General features: G+C 50.4%; 2 protein-coding genes across 3 annotated transcripts in view; one reads left to right on the forward strand and one right to left on the reverse strand.

Annotated features, from left to right (window-relative positions):
• The window catches only part of FBXO25 (F-box protein 25), an 82,572-nt gene extending 78,670 nt beyond the window's left edge, over positions 1 to 3,902 (forward strand). The window contains exon 12 of the mRNA XM_039223911.1: positions 3,470 to 3,902. Within this exon, the coding sequence (XP_039079842.1) occupies positions 3,470 to 3,523 (54 nt within the window). The 3' untranslated portion in view covers positions 3,524 to 3,902. The remainder of the gene's footprint in view (positions 1 to 3,469) is intronic.
• A 419-nt stretch (positions 3,903 to 4,321) lies between these two features.
• The window catches only part of LOC120225747 (testis development related protein), a 48,487-nt gene continuing 35,549 nt past the window's right edge, over positions 4,322 to 17,259 (reverse strand). For both annotated transcript variants that reach the window (XM_039223905.1, XM_039223904.1), the window contains 2 exons: positions 7,647 to 7,750; positions 4,322 to 6,572 (listed from right to left, as the gene is read on the reverse strand). In XM_039223905.1, the coding sequence (XP_039079836.1) occupies positions 6,227 to 6,572; positions 7,647 to 7,750 (450 nt within the window). In that variant the 3' untranslated portion in view covers positions 4,322 to 6,226. The remainder of the gene's footprint in view (positions 6,573 to 7,646; positions 7,751 to 17,259) is intronic.

Here is a 17,259-nt window from a genome sequence, read left to right on the forward strand (position 1 = left end):
TATTTATTTCTAGGAGAGAGAGAGAGACAGCGTGAGCAGGGGAGGGTCAGAGAGAGAGGGAGTCACAGACTGAAACAGGCTCCAGGCTCTGAGCTGTTAGTCAGCACAGAGCCTGACGCGGGGCTCGAATCCACGAACCGCGAGATCATGACCTAAGCGAAAGTCGGATGCTTAACCGACTAAGCCACCCAGGCGCCCCCTTAACTGTTTGTTTAAACATGAAGATAATAAAACTATAGGATGTCTGAGATTGACTGTAATGTCTTTGCTCAGTCAGGGGCACCTCGATAAAACAAATGAGATCATCATGAACCAGAAGGGTGGGTACACCCAGGACTTTATACCCAGGCTCAGCAGACCTGTTGTGTAAACACATGGTCTTTGTGGACCATGTGCTCCGTTACCCCCAAACGCTCCACCGTGACACCGTGATGCAGGCAGCCTCCCCACGAGGGGCTGTGCCACATGCCAGACGCTGTGGACACAGAAGCATGCGTTTCATAACCTTTCCATATGTCATGATATAGCATTCTTTTAGGTGTTTCACCATTTAAAAATGTAAAAATAATTCCTGCAGGCCATGCAAAAACAGGTGGTGGGCCAGATTTGGCCAGTAGGCTGTAGTCTGCCAACCTATTACTTATAGAAGAGAAAAATATGTTTGATATTTTTCCATTTTACTTCTGCAATAAAAAGGTAACAGGTATTTTGAAAAGTAATGTATGTTCATTATAAAAAGCCAATACACAGAAAATTGTAAATGCTACCCATAATTCTATTTGAGGTAATTGTGCATACCTGGATACAGTTTTCCAAGCTTTTTGTTACTTTTGAAGACACAGAAGCTCCCAAACATAAAGTGAAGAAATGTGAGGATGTGGCACTCCCCAGAGTACCCAGCGTGAGTGTGTCCGGGCAGATGGAGCCTCCTCTGTGCCCCCAAAGGAAAGCTGGCTTCATGTGCTTCTGTGTGGTGAGCTTGGAGACTCTTGCAGAACAGAAATTCTTGGTGTCTCCAGATAGCCTATTGACCAGTGTTGAAGTCTCCAGGGAAGAGAATTCGGAAATTCTAGTGATCAAGGGGCAAAAATAACCCACTTCTCCAAACTCCATTGGAGTGAATGGTTATTTCCTCTCCACTTCCAGACTCGTTCAGCTTTCTTGAAAATACAGGTAAACTGCACTTTTTAAAATCCTATAAATATTTTCCTAAAACTCTAACACTGATCTTGACTTAGGAAATTACAGTCAATAGAAGTGATCCCAAAAAGGTAATAATAGATTGTTTGGAAGCCTGAAATTATACACAGCCTCTATCACCAATGAAAGTATCTCACCTGCAATTCTGAAAAACATGTTAAGACATTAATTTCTTTTTTTTTTTTTTAAGACATTAATTTCTAATTGCATACATTTATCCATCCAAATGGACAGCCTTGTTGCACAGCGTGGCTGCTACCAAGGTGGATATGAGAACGTGGACCAAGAGACCGAAGTTTTAAGCGCCTGGCGATGTGATCACAACCTCTGGAGGCCCGACACCAGAAAAAGACTCGGAGTGTCTGGCCCCTGAGTGAGCACGTCCTGATGATGGTGCTCACTGAGGTGGCGGAAAAAGAGCCTCCAGCACAGCGGATCTGCCTCCACCGTTTGGGGAAGCTTAACCCCCTAACTTATATTTAGCATTTACAAGGTTTTTATCAAGCCAACATAATTCATACACCATATCCTGGATTTGAAGAAAAAAGAGCTAAAAAGATCTTTTTCAGCCAAATGGAAAACTCTGCGTGAGTAATTTTGTTGTGCCCTCGATACAGTAATGATTCAGGGGAATCTCATTTTTAGATGTGCATACTGATGGCACTTAAAGTTGAAATATCATGTCTGTAGTTTACGTTTAAATGCTTAAATGAATCCCCTCTTAATGTTGAAAAAATGACTTGGTAGCTGGCTGGGCTGTCAGCTGGCCTGTCACAGAAAGTGCTTCCTTTTTACATGAAAAGGCAAGAACCACGGTGGAAATCGCCAGCATCACTGCATGAGCGGCCTTCGATCTGTGGAGAAGGAACGTGGCGCTGGTTCAGGCAGAGACGGTGGGTGACCCCACAGGAGACTCTGAGCAAGAGGCCAGGACGCAAACCCTGGAGGCGGAGGAGGCTCATGGCAGAGCCAGAGGTGCCCATTGAGGAGAATGGTTCCATCCCGGCTCCCCCAGAAGGAGACGTGCACGGGGGGCGGGGACACACCCTCGAAACCACAGATGTCATCAGGCCAGTGGGTGTCAACCGTCTCACGGAAAGATGCCACCAATGCTTTATTTAGAAAGTAACAAAATATTCGGAAGAGGAAGGGTTTGAATTTAAAGTCTTCTCAGCAGATGATGCATCTGATGAGCCTATTTTCACCTCCAGATACAAGCACACACAACCTCCCTGCCCCTACCCCTGGGCCAGGGTGGCCGGCTGGCCACGGCCACTCATGCGCACGGTGACCTTGTCCCACCTGCATGCGGTGCAGACCCTGGTCTGGACACAGCGTGCGGAAGGCCTTGCTGCTGTTGATGCCATCACGGTGACTGAGCCAAGTCTGTGTCCCCGGGGCCAAGCCAGCACGACTGGAGCGCAGGGGAGCTGCCAGCGCAAGGTGACGAGGCGGGGGAGCCCTGAGGGCACGAGAGGGCCTGCCGAGGCCCCTGCAGAGGGTCACCGGGGTGCCCAGGTGCTCTGATTGCACGGGCACCTGACGGCAGTTACTGAGTGGACCCTCCATGGAAGTCCGTGTCTGAGCCAGCCCTGCGGTCACCCCAGGGTCATAGCCTCTGCAGTCACACTCAGAGGAGCGACAGAGTGACGGTTTCAGTGTTCTCCCAGCCATCCACAAGAGCAGGCGGCTGTCAGTGGCCTGAGGCCACATGCCTGCCTCATTGCATGTCTCCTCCCACAGCTTGTTGTTACAAGTGTCACTGCCTAACTTATAAATGACCTGTTACAGGTACGCACAGGGAGGGGGCCAGGGCCTGTGGCTTGGGACCAGCCCCCTGGTACCTGAGCCATGGCCAGGTGGGGTCCCCTGTGAACCCCTTTACTGAGGATACGCGGCCTCTGTGTGGCCCAGACCGGGCCTGTGAATGGATTCTGTGGGAGCCCAGCTCTGGGGCACTGTCTGGAACCAGCAAGGGGGGACCTGGGGGCAGAGACCTGCCCAGAGCCAGCCAGACAGACGAGCCCTCCACGGCCGGCCAGCCCACACGTGGACGGGGGCAGACGGCTCCCCAGCTCCGGGGAACGCTCGGAAACGCCTGACGCTGCCTCCACTGTGCCCGAAGCCCACCCCAGGGTTCAGCTCCTCACCCAGGGGACGGTGGTGAACACTTACTGCAAAGCACCCCAGGGTTAGAAAGGTGGTCCTAGCCAACTAATCTTCAAGGCTTACCGAGTAGTGCGCCATCTGGTCCTGGTCTTTTGTTCAGGCAAAGAAATACCCGCTGAGGAAGCAGCAGAAAACGCAGAAAGCCGCATCGTAGCAGTGGCTACAAGTAACCGGGCAAAGGGAGCGGGCGGAGGAAGCTCCCTGGACGCACGAGGACCCCTGCACCACAGGCAGGTTTGGGGGGCAGCCGGGGAGCATGCACTTGGGCCCGACCTGGGGGAGCCACCCCAGGGGTGAGGCAGGGTGTGGACGACCAGGGTGACGGGACTTGGACTGGCCCTCCGTTGAGACAACGAAGGGACACTCCAGAGGCTGAAACCACCGCTCAGGACGCCTGTGGTAAGGAAAGCCGCGCCCCCTGACCCTCCCTGAAAGTGCCTGTGCCCTGAGACCCACGGCTGTCCCTCCGCGTTGCTTCCCCAGCTCTTGAGGTATGTACCTGACTCCTCAGACACGGGCCATTTTCCCAGAGACTTGTGTCTTAAGGGCGGTAATCTTTTAAAAAGATAAAGGTGCTGGGTCCGTTGAAGCATCCAATTTCAGCTCAGGTCATGACCTCACAGTTAGTGGGTTCAAGCCCCACGTGGGGCTCTGTGCTGACGGCTCAGAGCCTGGAGCCTGTTTCAGATTCTGTGTCCCCCTCCATCCCTCCCTCCCCCCAGGCGCTCTCTCAAAGATAAGCACTTAACTGATTAAGTAAAACTCCTGTTGCCAGATGTTCCTGATGCTTAGCTGCGTGAAGGGAACACTTGCTTATCAGAGCTCTGTATCTTTAAGCCCCAGAGCACACACGCCCCTCCCCTGCGCACAGGTGCAGGGACCTGGCTCCTCCAAAGACTGAGGGTGACAAAAGGTAGTTCAAATATGCAAAAGATACATCTTGAACACTTACGTTGAAATTGGCATTTATTTATTAAAAAGTCTACATGTACTGTTTGCATTTTAAAATGAGGTTTAAGGTATCAAGAAAAGTGCCGTTAGCTTTAAGTGGTTAAAGTCCCCATAAGCATTCGCCTTGGGTAGACACCAATAGTCATGCAAACTAATAATGAAAGAGGAAATGTTTTTTAAAACCTCAGCATTAAGAATGAATTCTAACTTTCTTTGAAGCCGCTCACTTTCCCTTAAAAAACCAGCAACAGTGGGAGCACAGACCACTTGCTCTTTACACAGTGAAGGTGCGTGTTCACAGGATGCAAACAAAACCCCACATCAAAACCACGTCCTTCTAAACCTGTGAACTGCACAAAGTTGCTTTGGTAAATTCTATCAAGGAAAAATACTTTTCTCCCAAAGCACATCAATAAATATATTAAAAACCACAAACATATTCATTTAATCTGACACAACAGAAGAAGAGTTTATTTCTACAGTAATCTTTGCAGACAGGAAAAATGATTTTCTAGTGCATATTCTACTTCCCATCTGGCTTTGTCTTCAGATTTTAGAAACAACGTTACAAAGGAGGAGGGTGCCGACCCCGCGTCACAGACTTCCGCAGAGGTGAGTGACAGGCACTTAGCATCCCCCGGCATGACTCTGCAGCAGCCCGCAGGGGACAGACACACCTCCCCCCTCCCCCCAGGAGGCAGCTTCGTGGAGCCTTGGACACAGTGTTTATTTCCCGGGGCCTCAGCTCCCGCTGTACAATCCTTGCATAAATCTGCCACCGTGGGCACGGCTGGAGGGGACATGGGGTGGTGGCCTAGCTACTGCCCCACTTACCTGAGGAAACAAGGCTTTCCCTGCAACACGAACCCCCCGCCCCCCCGCCCCCGGCACTACAAGGCTCCCGCGCAAACTGGACTAAACGCCACTAAAACCTTTCCCCCTTCCCAGACTCGGTCAGGTAAGCTGCTCATTACCACAAGATGGATGAAAGACGGCTAAACGGACGGAGGACAGACGGACACTGTTCCCCCTCGGGAGTCCTGACATCAGGCCTGCGTGGTGACCCCCAAGGAGGTTAAATGAGCAGCACGGAGGAGGACAGTGTGTTTCACAAGAGGTATGCACAGTGTAAATGGAGGTTTGTTTTTAACCCAGAAAACCCCTCTGCTTTTTCTTTAAACCCCATTACCTCAGACAGACTGGTGAGCTGCCTGCCGCGGAGACGCGCGCAGCCTCTGTTTGAACACCAGACTCCCGGACATCACAGAGAAGAGGCACTTGCAGTGTTTTATACAGTTTTAACTCTATCAGCAACTTAGCATCTGCCAAGAGTTTTCAGTCACTAAAACTGATCCACACTTTATGGTTCCTTAACCTGCAATCAGAGGATGTGAAGATCAAGATGCGCAAGTTCAGGACCTGGGAGACGCACACGTGGTCACCACCCAGCACACGGGACGCCTCCTCCCAGGGCACGAGATGAAGATGTGTGCGCGTGATGGCGTTTCATGCTTGATCAAATGTAGCCTTTGCTTTTCCAGTATTTAAAATGAGAGAAAGTTTAATTTGCCAGGTTAAAAGAAATTGAACGTAACCTCTGGAAGATTCATTTCACGCCTGGATTACAGCTTCCTGCTGAGAAGAGAGGACGTCACAGGTGCCACATGCGAGGGGCAGGGGACACGGCGAAGCCTGTACGAGGCGGCTCCATGGATGGGCACCACGGTGTGGGGGCCCCACCAGCCCACAGAGGAGATGCCCCACTGTCCACACGGCAAGGACTGAATGACTCGACCCGAACAGACATGCTGGGAAGCCGCAGACCAAGAGCCCACGCACGACCGGAGGGGACACGCAGGTGCCACTGGGGTCCGCAGGCCCTTCCCGGGGGCAGTGCGCCCACAGGTCACTCCAGCTCCTCCCAGTCGTCTGTCAGGTGGCCTCTGCTCTGCCGTCGGATGCCCACCAGCTTCCCGGCCGAGCGGAGGCTCCAGCGAGAGCTGTTCGCGGAGCTTGCCAGGCTGGTGTACTTGCTGCAGCCACTGGCGCCCTCCTCCCAGCCCGGCCCGGACGGACGGCTGCTCGCGGGGTCACCCGGCTCGGCGCTCACGTCCTCCAGAGCAAGTCGGGGAGGCTCCCAGCCTTCAATCTCATCTGGCTTCTTAGACTGTATGTTTTGTTTTAAACTCAGATTGTCCCAAAATCCCGATTTCTTCTCCGTCTTCAGCTCTTCTCTCAACCGTAAGTTAGCTCTGCGGGAGACAAGATGGGCAAGTGTTGGTGACCGTGGCCTTTGGGGCCTCAAGAAGTGTCTGCTGTATACACAGAACACTCCTGGGAAAACTTTCAGTGATTTAGAAAGTAACCACAAATCTATTGTGTAAAATTTTAGTTAACGTTAGTAAAGAGATTTAGTCCCTAGGTGTCGGAGAAGCCGAAAGTGTATTTTAAGATGCCACGCCGGGCAGCACACAGGAAGGGTGCCAGCTCTCACACAGCGAGGCACTCGAGAATCCGAGCAAAGCAGGTAACAGGAGGTAACACTATGGGGATGAACATTCCAGTTATCAAATCCACCGTTAGCAGGCCTTATCCCAGGTAGCAGGCGAGTCTGAAGCACCAAGTGGGAATTCACCGAACACCATGCCTGTGAGGACAGGACACCGCAGTGTGGAGGACGGCCCTGGGCACCAGGATGTGGACCGAGGGGACCCACGCACACAGCCCGGCCAGGGGAGTGTGCGCAGAAGTCATGGCCGTGGTGCTGCCCAGGCGCCTCGAACAAGTGCTTGGTCTGTGATCAGGCTCGCATAGACTTCCCTCCAGTCAGACGTGCTGTCAGCAATTGCTGTTGCTGAATTTATATTTTCATGTTTAAATACACTTTTAAAACTTTCAGTTATAATAAACAACGTGTCAGCTTAAATATATTCAATTTCCAAACTCTTTTACAGTTCACCAATCCTTTGCATTTTTAACTTTTTTTCCTTGATTCTCTGAAGCTACAACCTCTCCAGCATGGCTGCAGGCCCCTTGAAGGCTAACGTGTTCCACTTACAAGTCTGAGTTCAAGAGCTCGTTTGAGAAACACCGTCTCTCATGTTTCCATAATCTCTAGCTCCCTTGTGACCTTCTCCCAGAAAAACATTTTACTTACTTTTTGTCTCCTGAACGTCAAAATTAGTACAACCCACTTCTGTCTACTCCCTGGGGAAGGAAACCCTATCTGCCCGCAAGAGGGAAGGACAGACCACGGTTTCGAGGTGATGTCACCTACAGCACCTGCCTCCCTGGAGGCCATCGCACTTGAACCCACGGAGACTTACCCTTTGGACTTGGGGGATTTACATCGTTCAAGCAGGTGCTGTTCATCGTCCTTATTAAACAGAGAAGTCACTTCCTTCCAGCCTCGGAAACTTGCTCCCTGAACCTAATTAAAAGTTAGAGAAAGATCAGATCTGAGGTAGTAAATGAACAGTAACCGTGGAGCTTTAAGGTAGAAAAGGAACCAGCACGGCCACCCTTCCTGCTCCGTGTCTGCACCCGTTCAGGTCCCCCTTGCTGCCCGTGACTGCGGAAGTCACACACGCCACTGGCACGTCCAGGCTGCCAGGGATGCTCTCCCACGCTCTGGAACAGGCTGGCCACACCTGGCACCGTGGATTCAAAGGTTTGTGTTAATACGAAGAAAGGAATGGAGGGAAAGGAAGGTCCCCTGAGCAGGTGCCAGCTGGGCCTGGGCTTCTCCTTGCGTGAGGAAGCGGAGGGGGACTTCCGGGGGCAGGCCGTGCTTTCGGATACTTTGACGTTAGATACATAATGTAAAATGAAGCAGCCATGGACACTGGACCAAGAGGGTGCATGATGGCCATGGCTTCTGACGGTATCCAAGAACAGGGAAAACGGCTTATTAACTAACCTGCCGAATGACCCAAAGACCTGACGCCCCAGGAGCCCCGAGGGGGTGGGTGCCAGCTGGTCAGGGCTGCCCTGTGGGAGGGCCACTCTCGATGGAAGAGGCCTTCTTACAGTGTTCAGATGAGCCAGAGATGGCCACAGTCCCGGGGGGACACGTGAGCCAGCAGCAGTGCTGTCCAGTCCCGGGGACCTCTTTGTTCTCAGCTTCCCTATCGACACATATATCAACGAAATTTCCATTTGTAACTTTGCAGTCTTTCTCCCACGTGCCCCAGACATTCCTCCAGGAAGGTCAGAGTTCACGGGCTCATTCTGTGGGACATCAAATCCTTGTAAGTTCAAAGATCGGTCGAAGACCTGGGTTCAGGCAATGAGGAAGAGAGGTCTCTGCGCACAGGTGACACTGGAAGTGGCAGAAGTCACATGGAACTACACAGATGATAAATGGCAGCAGGACTGCAAAGCAGAGGAGCCTGCGGTGAGTGACCGTGACTCGGCGGGGCGGACGGAACTGTGTACAGCCACAGTGGGCCAGGCACTCGGCTCTGTGGGCCTGATGCCCGTGCCACAGACTGAGCTCTGACCACAGTGGTCGAAAACTAGACCAAAAACGTAGGAAAGTGAGAAACTCAGGAACACCTGCAAATTAAAAACCATTCTTCTGAACAACCAATGGATCAAAGAAGTAAAAAAATCTTGAGGCAAACAAAACTGGAAAAACAACACACAGAAGCTTGGGGGCTGTAGCAGAAGCTGTCCTAAGAGGAAGCTCGTGCAGAAACAAGAAAGATCGCAAGTAAACAACCTAACGCTGTGTTCAAGGCGCTATAAAAAGAACTGGGCACAAAGTTGGCAGAACGCAGTAAACAGTAAAGATCAGAGGAGAAATAAGTGAAATACAGAACAAGAAAATAGAAAAGATTTACAAAACTAAGAGCTGATTCTTTGAAAACAGAAACCGGACAGATCTTTAGCTAGACTCACCCAGGAGCCATGGGAACAAAATATGTTAATGAGACGTGGCACTAATAGGTTGTGAATACAGAGTCATAAGAAGCTATGAATGACATATGCCAACAAACTAAACAACCTCGGAAAAATGGGTAAATTCTTAGAAACATACAACTTACCAAGACTGAATGAGGAAGAAATAGAAAATGCGCAGAAACCATTTCCTACTAAGGACTCTGAATCAGTAATAAAAGTCTCCCAAGGAAGGAAAAGCCCTGGGACAGTTGGCTTCACTGGTGATTCTACCAAACTGTTCCAAACTCACTTTACAAGAAGGCCAGCATTATCCTAACAGCAGACCAGAAAAGGACACTTCAAGCAAAGAAAATTATGGGCCAGTATCCCTGGTAAATACGGATGCAAAAATTCTCAATAAAATACTAGCAGACCAAAGTTCAGCACATGTAGACTCCTTCACCAAGGTCAAGTGTAATTTATCCCTGGGATGTGAGAATGGTTCAACTAAGCAAGTTAATGAACACAGTCCTTCATAAATGAAAGAATCAAAACACTCTTATTTCAATAGATGCAAAAAACTATTTGACAAAATGCAACACCCATAAATGATTAAAAACTCAAATTAGGTATAGAAGGAACAGAACAACAGACTAAAGGTAATAAATGACAAGCCCACAGCTAACATCACATTCAGTGGTGAACAACTGGAATGCTTCTCTCAGATCAAAAACAAAACAAGGATGCCCCCCACCCATTCAACCCAGCACTGGACATCCTGGCCAGGGCACCCGGACTAGGAAAAGAAGGGGCATCAGAAACGGAAGGGAATATGTGAAACTGTCTCTGTTTGCAGAATACATGATTTTATAAATAGAAAAGCCTAAGACTCCAGCAAACCAATGTCCGGTCTAATCCATGACTTCAGTGTATCTCCAGTGTGCAAATTCATATTCAAAATTCAGTAGCCTTTCTTTACATGAACAGTGAATTTTCTAAAAAATGCTCCCATTTACAGTAGCATCAAAAATGATAAAATGCTAAAGAATAATTCATCAGGTGAAAAGCTCTACACTGAAAACTTACAAGACACTGGTGAAAAAGACAGAAATAAATGGAGAAGTATCCTATGTTCATGGACTCCAGTGATCCTGTCAAAATCTCCATACTTTCCAAAGCTGACTACACATTCAGTGAGATCCCTCAACGATTCCAATGGTATTTTTTTTAACAAAGAAAAATCCTAAAAATGTGTATGAAACCACAAACGACCCCAAGTAGCCAAAAACCACAAAGAAAGAAAACATGGGAAGACCCATGCTCCCGGATTACGAAGCTGTGGTGACCCATACACCACAGCACTGCACTGGCAATGACACAGGGACACACAAACACAGGGAACGGAACCAAGAGCCCAGAAATAAACCCACAGTCACCTAGTACCTAACGAGAGCCAGTAACAGTCAGTGTAGAAAAGACAAGTTTCCTCAGTAAATGGTGTTGGAAAAACTGGACCACTGTCTTACAGCACTCATAAAAGTAACTAGAAATGGATTAAAGAATTTAAGACTGGAAAACCATCCGGGACACCTGGGTGTTTCAGCTGGTTGAGCATCCAACTTCGGCTCAGGTCATGATTTCACGGGTTTGTGGGTTTGAGCCCCGCATAGGGCTCTGTGCTGACAGCTCAGAGCCTGGAGCTGCTTCCGATTCTGTGTCTCCCTCTCTCTCTGCCTCTCCCCTGCTCACGCTGTCTCTCTCTCTCTCTCTCTCTCAAAAATAAACATTGAAAAAATGTTTGAAGGAAAAAAAGGCTGGAAAGCTGTAAAGTTCTAGGAGAGAACAGCACAAAGCCCCTCAAAGTGGGTCTTGATGATTTTTGAGTGTGACACCCAAGGAAGGCGCAAGCAACACAACTGGGACCAAACCACAGAGTTTGTGTGGAACAAGCGACCAACAAAGTGAAAGAACAGCCTGCAGAGTAAGGAAAAAATATGTGCAAACCATGTAGCTGATAAGGTGGTAATATCTAAAATCTATAAAGAACTCTACCTTAGTAACAAGAAAACAATAATCCTATTTTAAAATGGGGAAAAGATAAAAACAGGAATTTTTCCAAAGACATGTACACACTAAGGTGCCCACATCACCCTCACCAGAGAGAAATGCGGCACACCTGTCACAATGGCTGGATTCAAACACCAGGAACTGCAGGTGCTGGTGAAGATGGGGAGAAGCTGCAGGCGGGGAGGCACCGGGTGCAGCCACCGTGGAACACAGTGCGGAGCTCTGTCCAGTGATGGAAAACGGCACTACCGTGTGATCCAGCATTCCACTTCTGGGTATTGATTCCAAGGAGGCAAAAACTGCATCGAAGGGGCATCTGCACCCGCGTTTTCAGAGCAGCATTATTCACAAGAGTCGAGGTAAGGAAATAACCCGGTTTCCACAGACATGTGAAGGAAACGTAGTACACACGAACAAGGGAATGGGATTCAGCCACAAAAAAAGAAGTCCAGTGACAATGTGGCTGGACCTCAAAGAAGTTATGCCAACTGAAAACTTAAATACTATAAAATCTCACTTATTAGTGTCATCTTAAAAAGCTCAACAAAAAGAACACATCTGTGGATACCAGAGGCACAGTGAGGGGTGTGCGTTGGAGGAAGGGGGTCAAACGGTATAAACCCCTGGCTGGGAGACAGGAAGGGCTGGGGTGTCCTGTACAACCCAAGGACCATGGCCGCCTCTGCGGTGTGACATGCTGGAAACCGTCCTTAGATCCTAAGGGCTCCTAAGAAAAAACGTTTGTCTTTTTTTGGTGTCTACGTGACAGGATGTCCACTGTGCCCATGACTCGTGCCCAGCCAATGCGCCTGCAGCCACGTCTCCATACACTGAGAAATAAAACCGCCTCTTTGGTCAGAATATAGATCCTTATCCAACCAGATTAAACTCCCCAAAGTGTCAGCCCTCCAATTTCAGGGTCTCAATTCATAATCTTAAAATTTTAAACAATATGTCCCCAAGTTACTTGAAAATCAAGTACTTGAAGTGCTTTACTTACCCAAACGCAGCAAGTGCAAACTCATCTCAAACTTCCCAGCATCTTGAGCAACCCAGAAGCACCTATTGTTCACAGTATGTAGGAAGCAGTGGCTACTGTCCCCAAGGGCCTCTGGCAACTCTTGGTCCAAAATGTACCGACACACAGATTTCCCCACAGCAAGAAAAACTACAGCAAAACTGAATGGTGATGGGGGCACCTGGGGGGCTCAGTTAAGTGTCTGACTCTTGATCTCGGCTCAGGTCTTGATCTCATGGTTCATGGGATCCAGCCCTGTGTTAGGGTCCGTGCTGACAGTGCAGAGCCTGCTTGGGACCCTCTCTCTGCCTCTCCCCTGCTCACACACACACATTCACGCATTCTCACTCAAAATGAACCTAAAAAATCCTGAATGTTGATGAATGAGCCACACCATTTCAACGGTGAGGACAAAGGGAATATTGTATCACACTACCTCTGAAAACCAGGAACTAATGTGAGGACCCTCAAGAAGATGACACCACATGCTGTCCGTCCCACGTACAGCACAGAACCTGTGGCTCTGGTCCTGTCCGGATCCTGTGTAATGTCAGCACTTTAATAAAAGTGATTAAACGTGTGGACTTTTTAAAGGTATTTAAGTTCATAGGTCAGGGGAGAAGATTAAAAATTGTTACAACGTCAGGTATCCCAGTATCTTATTAGGAGATCAGTGTTGACAGTAATTATACAGTGAGAGAGTTCAAGGTCAGTCACTAGTCACCGGGTGTTAAGGTGTGTGACCCAGTGTGTGACCTGGTGCAAGTGACTTCTGTACACGGACCCACAAGTGCTCTCACGCCCAGAACTGCTTGCACGTTAAGTGCATTTCCTGGTGTAGACACAGGAACCTGAAGACCACATTTCCAGCCAGAGCAGGTTGTATGCAGGGCTCCCAGAATGCCCCTGCACGGAGGGGAGGGGAGGGGAGGGGAGAGCAGGGGAGGGTGGCAGGGCTGTGGGAACCTCCCCAGAGCCTCTGCTTGGCCTCAGCACTAGCCAGCACGCCCTCACTCTGCCGGAATCTACTCTGAGTGGCCCCTGTGGGATCAGGCACCAGCTGCTGCATCTCACAGAACATGGGGCCAACACCAGGCCGGGGTCCGGTTATGATGTCACTTTGACATCGTCTTCAGACCATTCTAAATCTGAGGACTCATGATACTCGTACGTTTACACACCCAGAGGTTATTGAGACACTGGTAATCCTGGAGAAGACAATTTCATCACCCAGTGCAGGCCTCTAGGTCACACTGTGAGTCCATAGCCCCGGCCCTCTAGAGCTGTCGGGGCCATGGGGACAGTTCTGACGGGGACACTCAGCAGCCCACAGGATGTGTGGGTTGAAGACACCTTGGAGGGACATCGTCCGACTTCTGCTGTAGTGGAGAGAAACTCAGAGGCCACACCGGGGAGGCAGAGACGTGGCCTTCCCAGCAGAGGGAGGGGCTGGGCCAGCGTGAGGCTGACAGGGGTGGCCTGGTTCCTGAGCCCTGTCTGTCCCCTGTCCCACCCGAGGGACCAGATGACATGCAGACCCAATGGCAGTGGTGACAAGCATCCCTCCCTCCGCTGAGGGCATGTGGCTAAGCACACAGGGTGGGGGGGAGAGCGAGACAGATCTCTCCCCTCCAGAACAAGGGACCACTGGCTGTTGTGCTGGAGAACCGGCCTCCTGAGGCGCCAGGGGGCACGCACGGCCTACACACACACACCCAGGAGCACGCAGGGCCTACACACACACACACACACACACACACCCAGGAGCACACAGGGCCTCCACAACCCACCCCCCCCATGGGCAGCACACGGGCCTCTTCCAGCCGGGCACCCGCTGACAGCCCTCCTTGGTCAGGCTGGTGCTGAGCGGGATTGGCACACAGTCCTGAGACCGCAGGAGCTCCCCAGGGGCCCGCAGTTCAAAGGGACTCATAACTACAGGGCCCAGGAGCTGCAGGAGGCCGCTCACTCTGAGGTGCGTGGTCCCATGGCCACACCCGGGGACAGGGTGCATGCACATACATACGCGCGCATGAGCTCAGGACCAGGAGGCGTGTGTGCCGCCCGTCACCAGGGACACTGTGGCCCGTGTGGTCACTGGCACAGCAGAGTGCATGTCTCTTCTTTCACAGCAAGCATCCACGTCAGCTCTGAACCGTTCATGTGGGCGGAAGGGAAGACAGAGTCCTGGGATTCAGAGGAAAGCACACCTCTGTGTGTGGACAAAGCCAGTGAACAAGAAGACACACTCTATAGTCCCAAAGGGGGTGCAAACCTAATGCCTGGCAGCAGAGGGCGCAGCGAGACAAAGCGTGGTACGTCGCACCCAGCTAGAAGGGGCCACACGTGCGGCCACAATACTGCCAGCTAGATGTGCACACGCATCAAAAAGGCAGATTGCCAACAGCCGCGAGCAGTGGGATCACGTGGACGTGCTCACGTGTGTGCCCGGATGGGGCCATCTTCGCAGAGACCATTCAGGTTTTTATGTATTCACACGTGTCTTTCAGGCGTGGCTCTGTGGCGCCACCCGCCCCAGAAGGGACGAGCTGGTTGGCTGGCAGAGGCTCACTGTTCCCCTCTGAGCATCTCCGTTTGGGCGGTCAGACAGACAGACAGACCGACCGCAGACAGAGCGGCTTCCCCAGCACCTGCCCCTCACAGTGCGGGCGGCTGGGCGGGCAGAGCTGGGCCCAGGTGAGGGCCCACGTCCTCCTGGGGCGCAGGCAGGGTCCTCCCTGGGTCCCCAGGTGGAGGAAGGGCCCTCACCCCATCATGGAGGCCGCACGCTCACGACTTACTCCGCTGCTGACCCGCCCCGCTGGTGCTCGGGTTTCACCAAATGAAATCGGGGGGACACGGACACCGAGCCCACGGCACTAGCGTACGTGTAATCCACCAGAAACTTGTGTGTCTTGAGCTGCCGAACTAAGACCTGGTAACTTGGCGTTGCTCTCGGAGCCACAAGGGCGGCAAGTAATGGAGTCACTGTTTTCTCCCTTCTCTCTGGGGAAGACGGCCTGACGCCATCCCGGCTGCACGGAAGAGGAAGTCATTCACTCCGAGTCACATCAGAGCTCCCGCCACATAAGGAGACCTGCCCAGGCTCCCACCCCAGCAGCCGATCTCAGCCCCTCTCACCTGTGCGAAGGGACAGGAGAGAGGGTGCAGGGTGCCCCCCACGCAGCGACACTCAGAGGACCCAGGAGTGAAAGACAGGCCGGGTCGTCCACACGGCCTGTCCTCCGGTCTGTAAGCACGCACAGCGCACCAGGAAGGCAGGGAAGATGGGGAGCAGGGGGTGAACCAAGATGCAGGCGAGGACACGGAAAAGACAGCAGATGTTACTGAAGAGACACGAAGACCAACGGGAGAAGAACCGCGTGCGAGAGAGAAAGGTTTAGGGCAGAGATGTAAACACACAGCGTCCGGATGCCGGCTTCACAAGGACACACGAGGCAGCGGGAACGCCACCCACAGCAGCACCCTGCACAGAACAAATACTCTTCTCGAGCCCACACGCACGTGCGTGGGGACAAAGGACAGCACTCTGTGCGCATCCGTGGAGAAGGAGCGGTTCCAGGAGCGTGGCAAGAGCCCACATTGCCAGCTCGCTTCTGGGCAGCAGCGGAGGCCAGAGCAACGCGTCCAAAGGGACAATAACTGTGTGTAGAATTTTGCGCACTCCGGTGACATGTAAAAGCAAAAAACCCACGAGAAATAGGAGCCTCTTTCCGACAGTGGAAAGCATCTCTCATGCAGCGGAGAAGCTCGTCCTGCCAGTGCTCGGCACTAAACCGCCAGGGCAGGGAGGGGACCGCTGGCCACACAGAGACACGCAGAACGAGTACTAAACCTGGAAGCATGGGATCCGGTATCCCGAAGAATAGCTTAGAACGTTAAAAGTGATGAAGTCTGGAAAGCAGAAATTTTGGTGGAGAGAGAACAAGTTGAGAACTGCTTCCTTTACTTATAAGGTTATAGTTCTTTTTGAATTTGAAAAATAAAAAGCAACACTAGGAACAGTGGCCGTATCCAGTGATGACATCCAATGACCGCTCCCAGCCTGGAACTCAGGCAACACAAAGAAATAACAGGCTTCCAAATTGACAAGAAGAAGTAAACTTTTACTATTCGCACATGACAGGCTACTCTATGTAGAAAACCCAAAAGACTCCACCAAAAAAACAGCTACAACTGATAAAATGAATTCAGTAAAGTCACAGGATACAAAATCAACATAAAGAAATCTGTACCAATAAATAAAGCAGCAAAAACATAAATTAGGAAAATAATTCCATTTACAAATACACCAAAAATAATAAGATACCCAGAACTAAACGTAACCAAAAGAGGTAAAAGATCTGGAAACTATGAAACACTGCTGAAAGAAACTGAAGATAACACAAAGAAATGCAAGGACATCCCATGCTCATGGATTGGAAGGACAAATGTTAAAATGTTCATGCCACTAAAAACAATCTACAGAATTAATGCAATCCCTATCAAAATACCAAGAGCATTCTTCATAGAGCTAGAACAAACAATCCTAACATTTGTACAGAACCACAGAAAACCCCAAATAGCCAAAGAAATCTTGAAAAAGAAAAGTAAAGCTGGAGGCATCACGATTCGGCTTCAAGTTATATTACAAAGCTGCGGCGATCGAAACAGTAGGGTACTTGCACAGAAATAGACACTAGATCAATACAATAGAATAGAAAACCCAGAATGGATCCACAACTATATGGTCAACTCATCTTCGACAAACCAGGAAACAATTTCTGATGGAAAAAAGACAATCTCTTCAACAAATGGTGTGGGGAAAACTGGAGGGTGACATGCAGAAGAATGAAAAACTGGACCACTTTCTTTACACCATGCACAAAAATAAATTCAAAATGGATGAAAGACCTAAATACGAGGCAGAAAACCATCAAAATCCTAGATGAGAACACAGGCAGCTACCT

This window comes from Hyaena hyaena, unplaced genomic scaffold (genome assembly GCF_003009895.1).
Source record: "Hyaena hyaena isolate Hyena2069 unplaced genomic scaffold, ASM300989v1 scaffold_1498, whole genome shotgun sequence".
NCBI lineage: Eukaryota > Metazoa > Chordata > Mammalia > Carnivora > Hyaenidae > Hyaena > Hyaena hyaena.